At 46.7% G+C, this 14336-nt stretch overlaps 2 protein-coding genes across 2 annotated transcripts in view; both read right to left on the bottom strand. All coding sequences in view use genetic code 11, as the record gives it.

The window, feature by feature from the left end:
- The window catches only part of EGR_09170 (hypothetical protein), a gene marked incomplete at both ends in the record, with an annotated part of 4899 nt that extends 2470 nt beyond the window's left edge, over nt 1-2429 (bottom strand). The window contains one exon of the mRNA XM_024498419.1: nt 2245-2429. Within this exon, the coding sequence (XP_024347162.1) occupies nt 2245-2429 (185 nt within the window). The remainder of the gene's footprint in view (nt 1-2244) is intronic.
- An 892-nt stretch (nt 2430-3321) lies between these two features.
- Nucleotides 3322-14336, bottom strand: part of EGR_09169 (hypothetical protein) — a gene marked incomplete at both ends in the record, with an annotated part of 28406 nt that continues 17391 nt past the window's right edge. The window contains 8 exons of the mRNA XM_024498418.1: nt 3322-3413; nt 5843-6417; nt 7320-7897; nt 8184-8606; nt 8739-8854; nt 10640-11203; nt 11934-12273; nt 12353-12982. Of these exons, the coding sequence (XP_024347161.1) occupies nt 3322-3413; nt 5843-6417; nt 7320-7897; nt 8184-8606; nt 8739-8854; nt 10640-11203; nt 11934-12273; nt 12353-12982 (3318 nt within the window). The remainder of the gene's footprint in view (nt 3414-5842; nt 6418-7319; nt 7898-8183; nt 8607-8738; nt 8855-10639; nt 11204-11933; nt 12274-12352; nt 12983-14336) is intronic.

Raw genomic sequence — 14336 nt, 5'->3', positions numbered from 1 at the left:
GGGTGAAGCACTTGGAGTTGATGCAGAGCCAAAACTGGAATCACATGCAGCCATCCATTGAGTTTGACCGGCATTTTGTAATAAGAAGATTCAAGCGGCTATCATGGAGTAAAAATACGAGTACCATTGCAATACACTCACCCACCTCCATCTCATCTTGATAATGCATGCAAACTATCTCGACTAAAAGTAACAAATCATTGCCTCAGAGAATGCTGAAGTCCTTGTGAACTTTTCGATGACCTGCGAACACTGGCGTCCCAATAATTTTAGCAGTTGAAATACACCTGGTGTCCCATTACCCATGTCAGTAAATGTTAGGTGATGGCAAAAAATAGTTTTAGTAAGATTTAAATGTCATGCGCAGACAAACTCCTTCCAACAGTCTTGTCAGTCGTTAGTGCCAGAGTCGTGCTTGACAAGGTGGTTTGACATGTCGAAGCGGCAGAAGGCTTGTTGTCACCAGTGTATGGAAGGGTTGCTAGACTCGAGGTTGAACTGATGTCTATGCTGCCAAGAGGGCGGCAGAAGCTCCAGCGACTGAAATGGCCAGGGGTTAAACAAACTTACTTTCCTACCCAAAATCTGAATTTGATCTTTGCAATTTTGGCTAAAGGACTTGGAATTGCATATAAGCATGCTTTCTTTCTCCTCGACTCCGCTCTGCGCCCTTCTATTTTTGCCGGCGAATTAGTGGCAGCGTTGACTGGAATGGTCAAGCTGGCGTTGCCTGTTGACGACCAACCTTGGTAACTGCTTCAGGACAAACCGCAAGCATCAATATTTTGTCCACTCGACTGCAAGAGACGTCTACCCACTGCGGCCGCAATGAACAGGCCAGACAGACGCCAGATTATCAGGTCATTTTCTGATGAATTTATGACTTCTGACTGTAGCCACCACCAATCCTTCAAGAGGAAAGCAATTGCCACAGACCACGTGATTTTTACTGCCCTCATGCAACCACCTGGCGTAAAAGGACGATGGCAGATATGCAAATGATGACGACGGCGTGCATGGTAAACAACCTGCATCTCCGCACAGCCCTTGGAAGATGTGAACATCTCAACTCTTCCATGCATTTGTACTTACAACTGCCCTACGGGCACCTGGGCATGGTTCCCGCGAAACTCTACTCCGATTCCTTGCCTACCTTCCAATACTGGTGAAATAGGATTAACCTCCAACTCTGCTGCTGCCTCCTAATGGATGGTGTTCCACCATTTTAACGCGTGTGCTTTCACTTCAGCAATTGGACAAGCTTTTGTTTAAATTTCCAAATAACGGGATGGGCAGATGCGGAATGGATGAATAGATGGATGCGATTCAAGTTTTGACGCTTTACAAACTCCGTGTAACCCGATTCCAAAGTTGCACTAGCCTCTCCTCAGTCTCATCTGATCAACGAGGCTGTGTGCGGAGATTCGAGGTACCAGAAGGATAGACTATAGAAAGAGAGCTTTACGCGAAAGTGATGAGGGTCAGGCCGATCTTGGATGCGTGAAGTAGTGGTGATGAATAAAAAGAAGATCGTTCCTCAAAATAACCTTTGTTCAAGTATGAGAGGTATCCTCAACATCTCCTGTGATTGTTTTTCTATATCGGCTGTATGCAAGGTCAAGTGAGATGGACCTCTTTGCGAGACAAAGGAGGTGGTTGGACGATGTCCAATCACACTGGAGCGACATCAAAACCATGAGGTCAATTTGTCGTGTACTGCATTGAACCTGGATGGTGCTCCAGAGCAAGAGCACTTCAAGTAGCAATGGCTTTTCAAACGCACGCGTGGCGTCCCAGCTAGACCAAGGCTGCGAAGGCATCAAAAGCCATGCCAACCTGGCTTCGGTATACAATACCTCGGTTCAGGCCAACTTCATCACTGCCAATCGAGATGGTAGCAAGAAATTTTTGTAACTGTAGTGGTGGCCTGTGGCAAACAACAAGGTCTCCTCCAAAGACATGAACTAAAATCTAAACCATAATGCGTCATGACATTGGGATGGTGTGCTCTAACCTCTGACAACCATGATCTGCGCTCCCAGCTCACGGCCTTGGCAGAAATAACCGTGACATGCGAATCCGAGTCCCACTTCAACGTTTCCACCGAGTGCAACGTGAATAGCATCTTTACGGACATTGCTCGCACCGTCGCCGAGTCAGTGCTGCTCATTTGGACGATTGGATAACTTTTTTTCTCCACTCAGGGCATGTAAGGCTATCCAATTTCATGCATCCTCTGCATACCTGCCGACTCCATTACATACTAGACTCCTGTGCAGGATGGGTTGTCCTGTTAATGAAGATGTTTCATGTTTCATGCAAAAAATGACAAAAAGAATGAGAAAGCATTTAAAAATAAACAAGAATAACTGACCAAATAACGCGTGGTACCTTTGTTGCCACGTTGATTTAATAAATGAAGAACTCATTGGTCGTTTCCAAACAGTCCACTCACCACTTGCACTACCCACCACCGCACACTTCACATATCAGACACGCACCACTCCGTCACCAGAGGACACTGGGCTGTTTGCGTGTGTACGTGTGTGTTTCGGATGCAGTGTACTACAGGTGTAATTATTCACCGTGAAGTTGCCACTGGCTAAAGACAAAATGCCAATCACGGATGAGATGAATCTACTCGGCACAACTGCACAGGACTCAAAGATGTGTAAGATTTACCTCTTTGTCGCCGCCTTTTCTCTAGGCTACACCAGGACCAGTGAATCCGCGGACAAGGGTGCTATTGTCATAGGTCTACGCGAAGCAACCAAGAACTTCATGCCACCTTTCAGAATGGCACGGATAATATGGGGTGGAATAAGAGGGAAAAAGGGAGACGGGGAAGAAAGCGGAGGTGCTGCTTCTCCCTTGCACTGTCCCTCATCCTCATCCCCACGTTCTTGGCCATACTCCTGCGCATTCTCCGTGTTCTTCTGATGTTTTTTACCAACCTCCGGGTAATTATTACCTCTTCTCCTTTTAACCCTACAAAATCGTCCGCCAAATGGACAGTTGGCAACAAAAAGCGCGATAGGAGTGGAAAGGGCTAAGGTACGAAACTTCGCACAATAATGGGGTTGAACTAGAATCCACCTCATGTCGCCTTGTGAAGGCCCCTACAGGTTGTAGCAACGGTGGCGGTCTCAAAGCCCAATTTGTTTCGAGCAGCCTAATGCAGTTATATGGCAAATACACCGCACCAACAAGTTAGGTCACCTTACAGTCACTTGACAAGATAACAATTGTAAACATGACAGCGTGCTTCTAAGTTTACGTTTGGCCGTTTGATGATCCGGTCGCCAATTAAACAGGAATGATTTACTGACCTGCGGTGAACGAGTTCGCCTTCCACGTAGCACCGGGTCCACAATTGAGAATCCGATGGTAACCCAGACGGACGTCTGCACAGGCTACAAATAGCCATTGCAGATAGGAAAGACATAAGGTGTCGAAAAAGCTGCGAGACACAGTCGTCTACTTACAGCAGCGCATCGAAACAGACTAACACAAAACGCACTCGCCGCGTGCCATCGTCCCAACAAATGCCACTAAATCTACGAAACTTAATCAAGATTATGCCTGAATTTAAAATGGAAACTCGTTTTACAACTAAACACAAAAGAGAATGAACACTGGAAATGTCGAGAACCGGAACAAACAACAGAGGAACCAACTGAGCAACTACAAACGCGCATCACTTTCACACCTAGCTCTTTCGCGGGTCGATGCCGAAGGTACTACCACACTTTTGTTTCACAAAAACCCATTTAACAAACTCCATTTCCTTACAACACCAATAGCAAACCTATTAGCATGTTCTCGCCCCCTGTGTAAAGAAGAGCAAGACACGTGAAAGATGACAAAATACTCGATATAGAAGACGCTTTGATAACAATAGCATTACACGTAGCCCGAGGGTTGACAGTGACACACACAAACACACACGCAAGAGCAAGAGAACGCGAATGCATGCATGCACGTACGGTGCCCCAGTCAGTAATACCAGAAGACGAGGGGGTAGAGCGGAAGTGGTACGGGCGCTTGGTAGTCATATCCCCCCTTTCCTTTCAACTTTTTTAGGCTAAAAAGGGGAAAAAAGGGAAGGAGAGAAGCCTGAGATTATAAATACCTTAACGGTGATAGGATGTGAGGCGATGTGGTGTAGCGAGACGGGGGGAATGTGTCAATGACAAAGAGTGGCAGCAAAGGTAGGTGGCGCTCTCTTCTTTCTTCGCTGATAATAATGGATACATTCACACACAAACACACAGCTAAAAGATAGGTGGGTGGAGCGTGCAGTCAAATGTGAAAAAATAAAATGCCAGACAAGACGCGCTTTCGATGGCGCGATAAAAGTGACAGACCTGAGAGGAGTAATGCCTGCTCACTAAGTAGAAAAGGAAGGAAAGGGGGAAAGGAGATAAGACAGCAATTACACAAATGGGGGAGGAGAGCGAATTTGCATGAAAAAATATTTATATATGGCAATGTCACTAGAGAAAAACGGCAGTGCATCTACAAGGGGCGCAAGGGAGTGGGGGGGGGGGGGAAGAAGGAACGAATAAGAAGAGTCCAACCATGGGGATGAGAAGCGGGCGCGAAAGACTTGGTTAACTCGGACACGTGCCCGATTGCTACGAGGCCCTCGCTTTATCGTTCTTATACGCTAAGTAGTGGCACGTGGAGAGGAGGAGACGACAAGAGAGACCTGAGACGGGAACACCGACCTCCCCAACCCTCCGAACGGGCGATGGTCATAAGAGGGCTTCCACTGTAGGAACAAAAAATGCAAATTTATCTATCCGTTCGTGCAACACGAGACACTGCCTCGCGGATAAGTGTGCACGTGTTACTATTTACAACATTTGTCGGCGTGACCCACATGCGAAAAAACAATACAGTGACCTCAGCAATAACAACCGTCCATGGGAAAATACAGGCACTCGTCGAACAGCCTCTGACCCTCTAATGCGTTCTTGCAAATACGGACGCGAATCCACTCATCGGACATCAAAGATGGTTGCCTTCCTTACGCAGGCCTCTCTTCAGCGGTCCACGATTCAATCGCCTGCGATATCCTTCAATCCTCTTTGTAAAGCCAAAATCAGAGTTGCACGTCTCCTCGGTAGCCCGAAGAATGATTTTAAAATATGCTGCAGTACTTCTCTCCCTCACAAGTAGGAAAGGTTGACACCTATGTAGGCCAGAAAACGAAGTCGTAGCTACTCAAGCCATGTCAACAAATGGTAACTAAACAAACCACAACTTCTAGGGCAAGACCAGCAAGAAGAAAACAGGTGATTCCATTATCCTCGCCAAAGGGACTAAACAATCGGCCAAAACCGGATACCTATCAACTCTTCCCACGCCGATAAATAACAACCCGATGCAGTTGACTGGAAAATGAAACCAGGACGAGTCTATGGGGAACTGCTGCAAGTTTGCGAATTTTATTAAACGGAACATTGCTACCTCCGCGTATAGGATACGCTCGCTGAAGCACAACCAGCCCCCCGACCTCAGGATTACACAACGCAGATAGCAAACACAACGTAATGGTACACAGGCCTCATAAGCGTTGGATTCGGAAGTCTAGCCATTCGAATACAGCTGCAAGGATGGATAAACAGGATAAATTGGGAGGGACCCTGAGGTCGACGCTAAAAACAAGACGCGGCCAATGTTGCAGAATAATGCTCATTAAAATTGTGTAGGACCCCACAGTGATGAATTGCGGTCGCCAGGCTCTCGATCACTTTAGGGGATTATGAAAATATACTGGGAAGTCTCGAGCCACTGGAGAAGAACTAGAACGCCAAACTGTTGCCTAGACGCTCACATTCGAGCACATCATTGACAATATCGGCTGTGAGTTGAATATCCTCATTCACTTTGTTGCTACTGTCAGTAGTGTCGTTGGCAGCGGTGATGGCGCTTGTACTGGCAATGCTGTTGCAGTCGCAGACCGGCGCATATTGCTGCTCTTCAAACAGCATTGAGGATTGGCGCTCAGCGAACCGCTGCTGCGATGGTGATGGTGGTTGTGTTGGTAACGGCGCTTGTTGTTGGGACAGTTCGTAGCTCCCGTAGGTCGAGTCATCCAGGAAGGGTAAATCCATCTCAGAGCTCACTTGCTCAAAAGTCTGATGATAGTGAGGTGGAGAAGGAGGATGCGGCGGAGGTGGGCCATAGAAGTACTCATTCCCACCATTCCCGATACCGCTGTTTAGACCATCTGAAGGATGCGGACGCTTCTGACCAATCACCGCTGGCGCCGCCGAGCCGGTAGAGTGCGGCGCGATGGAGGCGGAAAGGGGTGGGGGAGGTGGCGGTGAGGAGCCGGTTGCCATGATATCCACGTTCTCGGCTTGACAACGACTTGTCACTTTCTCACGCAGACTCGCCTTTACCTGACTGTAAGTTTGAAGGTAAGAAAAGTGAGACACAGATGTTTGAGAAGTAAAAATAGTTATTGTAGTCCCTTAGCCAGCGCTCCAGTCTACTTACCATCCCAGATTGTGACAAAGCCATGGCTTATGGCGCATCCTCAGGGAGATCATCCTATGCAACCTGTACCACTTTGACCCCCCTCACGATGACTGGACACTACTAAGTGTTAGCACGGTCTCTGCTATGGATGGCTAAACCCACGTTGAGTCAGTAAAAGACCCAAACGTCTATTTCTCCAATAGTGAAGCCAATAAGGTGGCTAGACGGTCCAAAGGGAATGACCTACAATAATGACATTGAAAAACTGAATTATAACTACTCAAAATCAAGAACAACCTAGAGTAGACGGTCTGACAGTATTGAAATACCAACAGAATGGAGGCGAGTAACGCAACTAGAAGAATTCATTGAAGGAAATTAGTTTTCGAGCAAAATTTTCTACAAGTGGTGATTGACTTATGAAATGCGCTCGTTGTAGAAAGTTGTCCTTAAAAAATGGATATCAAAATAATGCACAATCAGCTGAAATCGATGAGATACACCAGTATCACTAAATTAAAAGACTTTTTGCGCAACGTGTAATCATCATTTATGTCTTGAGAGTGGAAACCTATACACCCGAACACCGGAATAATTTGAGCGACGCGGAAGAGTGATCGCAAAGAGAGCGTGGGAGGAGACACCCAAGACAAGACGTCGACCACCCAACCATGTAGGCTTTGCAAACTTCAACAAAACGGACTCCACGACGGAGGCATAAAGTTCCAGCTATTAGTCTTCCAACCCCTCAGTTCTTTGGTTAACAAGGTTACTTGTGAACACTCCTGTACATTGTGACGTATTCAAGGATCTTCCAAACAACTTACGAGTGGGGCAGTGGCTGGCTCTGCTGAAGTGCCAGAGACAGCGGCGATGGGTAGTTAGGAGGTCGTGATGGCGGTGGCGGCGGCTGCTGCATCAGCATCTGGTGCTGCTGTTGAAAGCTGAACTGTGGGTCGAAGTAAGCCATACTAGGTGAACTTGCGTAAGCCTCAGAGCCACAAAGGACCTGTGGCGACGGCGGCTGCGGCACCGATGATCTCTGTTGGTGGTAGAGCAACTGTTGCTGTTGCTGATGGTGAGGGTGGGATTGGGCGTGGTAGTACGATTGTTGATTTTGCCGTTGTAATTGCTGTTGTTGTTGATGGTGTTGGTATTGATGAGGGTGATGGGAATGGGGATGTTGTTGAAGATTGTGGTGGTGGCTTAAAAACTTGGGCTGAATAGAGGGCAGGTGAGAGGAGTAAGGTGGTGGGGGTCCAAGTGCGGGGTTCTCGTACTGCGGGGAAGTTCCTGTGAGGAGACCCTGAGATGAAGATGCAGTCTGCTGGTGATCCTGGTACTCATAATTCACGGGCGCCAAATGCCCACCCGAATATTCGTAAACCGGCTGAACTTGGGACATCTAGAAGTGAAAGACAAGCGGAAGATGAGAAGTAAACATAGGACGAATGGGCATAGGACGCTGAAACGGACACTTTCAATAAATACAAATCAACTACGCATCAATGACATTAAACACTGACCGAGGGTTTTTAAGACTGTCGGCCTAATGACAGGAGATACATAACACTACATCTTTTGGCAAGAGTAAACAGTTTTGCGTAAGGTAGGATTTCTGTAAAATAGGCCAATTTAATGAGCGCAACTGCTTGTACGATTTGACACCCCAAAGCTCAAAAATGACTGACCTGTGGTTGTTGTTGGTGATCAGGCGAGTAGAGACTGGGGACAGGGAAGTGATGGTGGTAGCCCGTGGGTGAAACACGCACATTGGGTGCGATTTCCTTCATGCGCCGAGAGAAGTCCTCCAATGGCGTTCGTTGGCTTACTAGAGACTGCGCCTGTGCTGCTGGTGCAACAGGATTTGTCGTCAGCAGTGCAGCATCAAGCTCACAGAAGCCCTCCCCTCCCATTGCCTGAATGTGGCAGCAGGAAGCGCCAGAGGAAGTTGAGAGAACATCACCTCCGCTGCTGATGAAGCCACAGTTCAGCGGGGTTTGCTGTTGCTGCCGTCGCTGCTGATGATGGTGGCTTAGTGTGGGCTCTAGTAGGCTGTGACTCCCTGATCCGTAGGTCGTAACCTGACCGACGTTTTGTTGGAACAGAAGACGCTTAAAAGAATGGAATAAAAGCACGTGATTACCTAATTCAATTGTTCAAGTATCTACAAAATAAACTACACGAAGCCACAAAATAGCCGAATTATTCCAGGTTATGAAAAGTAGTAAAAGGGGCGTGCGAACCTGTCGTTCCAAGAGGTGACGTGAACTGGGACGTTGTCGGCGTTGGTGTTCCGCTTCCTCAGCTATCTGCGCTGCAGCCGCTGCGGCAGCCCGACGATTTCTCTCAATGTTTATGGCTATAGAGGAAGGCAAGAGATTGACGTCAACGGTACCACTTTCAACGGTAGTACGCAGTACTGCATCAAAGAGCCAACAAAGACCTTCACTAAACAGAAATACGATATTTCTAATCAGTAATAATTCTTCAAAGGTGTGAATAACAAGCGCAATTATGACGCAATGGAGCCTTAAAACATGGGTTTGTGCCATAAGCCTCCACCATTCCGAAAAGCGGAAAAGTTGGGTAGAACAATCATGACGCGATTCATGTCAATTCACAGGGAACCAGGCCTCCTTTCGCGAGAAAGTGTGCTTCGCCTTTTAAAATTACCTTTATTACCGCTCTCCCACTCATTAAATTTACCTAATTAAACAGGAGTCAGGATGCGAGTAGATTCCAGCACCGACTTCCTCCCTTGTTGGGAAATGGTAGAGGCGATGCCTATTAAACCAACAAGTCTTGCCTAGTTACCACGTATAAAATAAAAACTAACCACAAAAATTTATGAATCCATCAACTGAGTGTGATATACAAGTGCTATTAAGTGTTTCAAAGACAATAAAGGAACAGGTTATACCCCGTGAATTATGGGCAATGACTACGAGCCTGCTAATTGCGTCTAAAATTCACTCCTGCCGCAGCGTTAATCACTGGAATGTAAACAATAAAACAGACCCACTGTTTGCCAATGGAGACAGAAGGGGAAATTGAAGTATTTTGCATAGGTATGAAAGGGATAAAGGACTTCCAATCTTTGGTATTAGCATATTTTGCTACTAGGGTGGAAATTACGAGCAGAATGTCACGGTTGCATCGAGTTAGTAAATGATGGAACAAGAGCAGAGGAGCATACGACTATTCCAACCGCAGAAAGACGAACATTAAACCATCTGCAAAAGTATTTCCGTGATTGGGTGGGCAAACGGATAGCCGTAGAAAATTTTGAAAGAAAAGTGAAATGTCCCTGGCACCTCAATGAAAGAAGAGGTACAGTAGGCATTAAGGCTTTTGTGAGACCCCTGGCCATTGCTCAAACACAGGAGGATGAGGTATCAGTCACATTAGAATGTAACAGGACTTAGAGCCCTTCCCCCGGCTCCGATGCTCTCATTGAAAAGAGGTGATTAAACAGGAAAGGAATCACATAAAAGTAGTCGAGTGATAACAAAAGACAAAACGGAGAGGCATATGTGAATAAAACAGAAGGGGTGGAAAGGGGGAACGCCAACCTTTATCCTCCTTAGGTGTCTTCGACCCAAAATGCTCAATGCGATACCTGAATCGCGTGACAGACAAAGACGATTGCACGATCAAGAAGTGGCAGGCCAAGGAGCATACCGGTGTTTATGTGGGGGAGAATCACAAATATTAGTGATGATAATGTTACTGCTGAGCGAGTAAGCTGAAGTATACACACAAACACATGCACACATACACAGGTCTATACAAATATGTATACACGGGTATTTGAATTCATCCAAATACACAGAACCAATGCCTAGCGCATTAATTTTCATTTGCGCATGCATACGGGTGTGCGCACGTGTGCACATGGATAAATGATGGCGCGAGTGACAAGAATTTATCAACGACTGTATGCTAGCCATCTAGTTGCTGATCACACGTAAATGGCATTACTGTGCGCCAGGGTGTGATTGGCCTCACAATTGTTACCAAGGCCCACGATCGAAATCCCCACCAAGTACTAACGGCAAAAGCTTGCACACACAAGCTGTCATGATAGATAAATACTACCACGGAGGACGCATTACAATTAAACACTTAAGACAAACAAACTTACGAGACGAGCTGCTTGCATCCATCGCGTTAACTGCAGAGGGCGGAGCAGATGAGCTAGATCCCCTGCAACAGCTCCCCCCGTTGGCACCGCTGCCAACAACGACACATTCGCCACTTGATCCTTTCGCTACCACTGACGTTGCTGTTGGAGATGTCACCGACTGCGGTGGAGGTACCGAGGCTACACCGACTTGAGATGGCGCAGGAACGGATAGGGGTTGTCGCAGGGCCATTGGGCAGGAGTCGTAGCGCGTACGCCTCACCTCACCTCCGCTACCACCGCTACTGACAACAAGGACGTCAGAAGGAAGTTCAAAGAAGGAAGGGGGAGGGGGTGGAGGTGCAACAGGGGCATCCTCCTGCGCTGTGGCATCTACTTCCGCCGTCACTGTCTCCCAGCGTGGATCGGGGCCTTGTAGAAGGCGGCAGAGTGAGGAGTTGGCCAGTGCAGCATCCTCATCCTCACTGGTGTCGCGGATGTTGGTTTTACGAGCAATACCACCACTGCTACCACCACTGGGGTTACTTTGGCGTTGAGGGTTGCTAATACTGTTGTTATTGGGGACTTCGTGTAAAAGGAAAAGAGAATCCTTGGGTTGTGGCGCTAATAGGGGTAATTTGGAAGAAGGAGGACCTTCCGTCTTTGGTGATAAGCCATCTTCATCTACAATTAATCCGAAGAAAAAAGGTCGGACACTAAAATAAGCGTCATTTTAAGCAAACTCAGGCCCCATAAACTTCTTGCTATACAAAAGTTCCAATATTCGTTGATCTTTGAGAATCTGTGAGAAGTTAGCCCAGATGATGGTACTCCCGATTCTCTTTGATCGACAGTTTTGTCCTTCAAAGCGGTTCTATGACGCACCTTGGCCGCTAAGCCAGAGGCATTGTAAACCCGTATAAAAAAAAACATTAAAACTCGAGGAGAAGCAAAATGTAGCCTTAAAATTCCCCCCTCTTTCTAAGTTTAACAGTTTCAATGGGGAGTATGGCATGTCCGAACCATTCAAATCTTGTAAACTATAGCAAAAAAAAACAAAGTTAGCGACAAGTAAGAGACCATAATGCCAATCAGACTTCCCAAAAAACAACAGACTCCCAGGTGTGAAATTCAGCACCATCAACAGGTTCCTACCGTTTAAACGAGAGTTTCATTAGTCCTAGATAAGCGTTCTTATGTACTTTTGTTCCCATTTTACTAATTATCAACCAAAAAATCTGCACAACATGTACGTCTACTCAAAGAGCTACAAACACACACGACCACACGCCTTTGTCGGGTGCGTGACACTTACAACTTGGCGGCAGATGGGTGGCGCTTTTTACCCCACTGGATGGTTGCGGATCAATAATGATGGAGAGGGGGCAATCAAGGGGTCTTGAAGGCGCAGTTTTAGGCATCCCCACAGTAGCAGCAGCAGAAGCAGCCAGTCGACTAGCTCGGGCGGCACAGGCCGTCGGTAATATAGGACTGGATAGAGGCTCTGAAGCCGCTGCGGCCGTCACCGTGGTGGTCGTCGGTGCGGTGGTGACAGCAGTAGTTATAGCGGAGTTGACAGACGTCACCGAGGCTGGTGGACATCCGTGTCTTAGTAGATGAGCCAGAGATGAGCAGGAGGAAGACGAGTTCGGGCTCTAGAAACAAAGCAGTAAAACCAGTGCAACAATTGTATGGAGAAAAAATTACATCTTAGATGTCAGGAAATAAACCCACCATAAGCAACTGAGGTGTAGAATTCAGCGCTCCTGCTCGATTACCAGTTGTGGGACTATTACTACTGCTACTACCACTGACGGTTGAGGTAACCATAGGCCATTCCTCACCGTCAAAACTGAAGCTACTGCTGACCTTGGGAGCCTGGCAGCAGGTGGACGAGGGTCCGCTGCTGGAGAGGACCTGGCGACATTCAGAAACACCACCACCAGTGGTCACCAATGTCGCCTCAGAGGCGTTTCGATGGCGTACAAGGTTGGAGATTGTGGCTGTAGTGATGGTGGTAGCCACCGAAGAGCCGGAAATGCGTCTCAGTCGAGAGTCTGGAGCAACGTAGCCACCCATCAAAAGGGATTCCAGAACACCTGCAGTGGAGTGAACCTCCTGCGAGGAGTTGGATGAAGATGAAGAAGAGGAAGCAGTAGTGTGCTTCCTCAAGGACGAAGCCGGTTCCACGGACAACGGCAACGATTTTGAGGATGGTGGCAGTGATGGCGCAGCTTGCTGAGATCCACGAGTCACTGCCATCCATGGACTACTTCCGGCCATGGAATCAAAGGAGGCCGGTGTTGTTGTCCCCGAGGTCTGTGCTGATGGAGTCGGGGCCATCACAACGGTACGCGGTTTTGGCTGAAGAAAAATAAAACAGATCAAATAAAGGACTTATGAGAAAGGCTAGATACACTGTAAATGAAATTCCGAAAGCTATGCCTATAAAGGACACTGCGTAATGGTGGCTAAACATTTAGGTGGAAAGCTGCAATTTATTTCTTCGAAATTGGAAATCCAGTGCACTAATGAAACATTTTGAATGTAAACATAGGAGCAAGAATGACTGGGTCCTTTTTTATACCGTAAATGGAAAATGTGACAAAGCAATAAAGAGGCGGATTCACCACATTTTGCCGGATAGCTGATGACTATTGCAAGGCAAGAGTAACATGTTTTCTTTTTTCACTGCGTCTATTCCTCACGCACGCAAGCAGCATTCAGACGGAGTTGGCTAGCGAAAAATTACAACTTCGTCAAGTCTGCAACCAGAGCATTTACCTGTACCAATAAATGGGTCTATTTATATACACAAACACTAGCGATAAGATCTTTACAAAACAAAGGGTGGATCTATGCTCTGGCTAAATAGGGTCCATCAAATTGTTATTTTTGAGCAGAAGTACGAAAGATTCTTGGTTTGTAGATGAAGTGAGAAAGATAAGTCCGCATGCAGCCAGGTTGAGGTACAGTTGCAAAAGCTACAGCCTAGGCCATGGTTTGACATTAAACAGATTGTGAATAATAAATGCAACTTCAATTCCCTTCTGAAACCTCGGTGGTGAACGTATTAATACCTGCTTAGTAATTTAGAGGAGAATAACAAAGAAAAAAGTATTTGCGATTGTCAACAATTTGAAAGCTAACCGACCCGGTAATGCATCCCACCGATTACCCATCTACGCTTCAAAGCAATGGTGACAGGACCACTATGACAGTAAGTTAGGTCTGGGTAATTAGATTACCAGAACGCAAAAGTCGTGTTGTCAATCGTCAGGGTGTTTGCTGAGTCGTTACCTCCAAAAAGCAGAAGAAAACGTCGCCCAGAAGGATCAAGACATCTGTTTTAGCACGTAGAACCGGGTTTAAGAGCGATTAAAATCCATTCCTGCAGAAGGGTGAATTAAACTTGATTCAAAGGTGGAAAAGAAAAATGTGAGCAGTTGTCAAGGCAACTGGCTAAAAGGGCTGATTGCGAATACGATTGTTGAAATACATTGATGAAGTAGATGGATGTGTGGCAGTTCACTAGTGACCTGCATAATTGCCTTGTTCCGTCTTGTCATAAAATGTCCGTTAAACCCGTTAATTGTGATTCTCGCTTGGCTGTCCACAAAACGCGTTTAACCCGGACGCAAAGTTGCATAAGCTTCCTGTCACACCTGCTATATAACAAATGGAAAGGGCATGACAGCACAACAACTCACCACTTGTC

The sequence above is a fragment of the Echinococcus granulosus genome (genome assembly GCF_000524195.1).
Source record: "Echinococcus granulosus chromosome Unknown EG_S00135, whole genome shotgun sequence".
NCBI classification, from domain to species: Eukaryota; Metazoa; Platyhelminthes; class Cestoda; order Cyclophyllidea; family Taeniidae; genus Echinococcus; species Echinococcus granulosus.
This window is presented reverse-complemented; position numbering and strand designations above follow the sequence as displayed.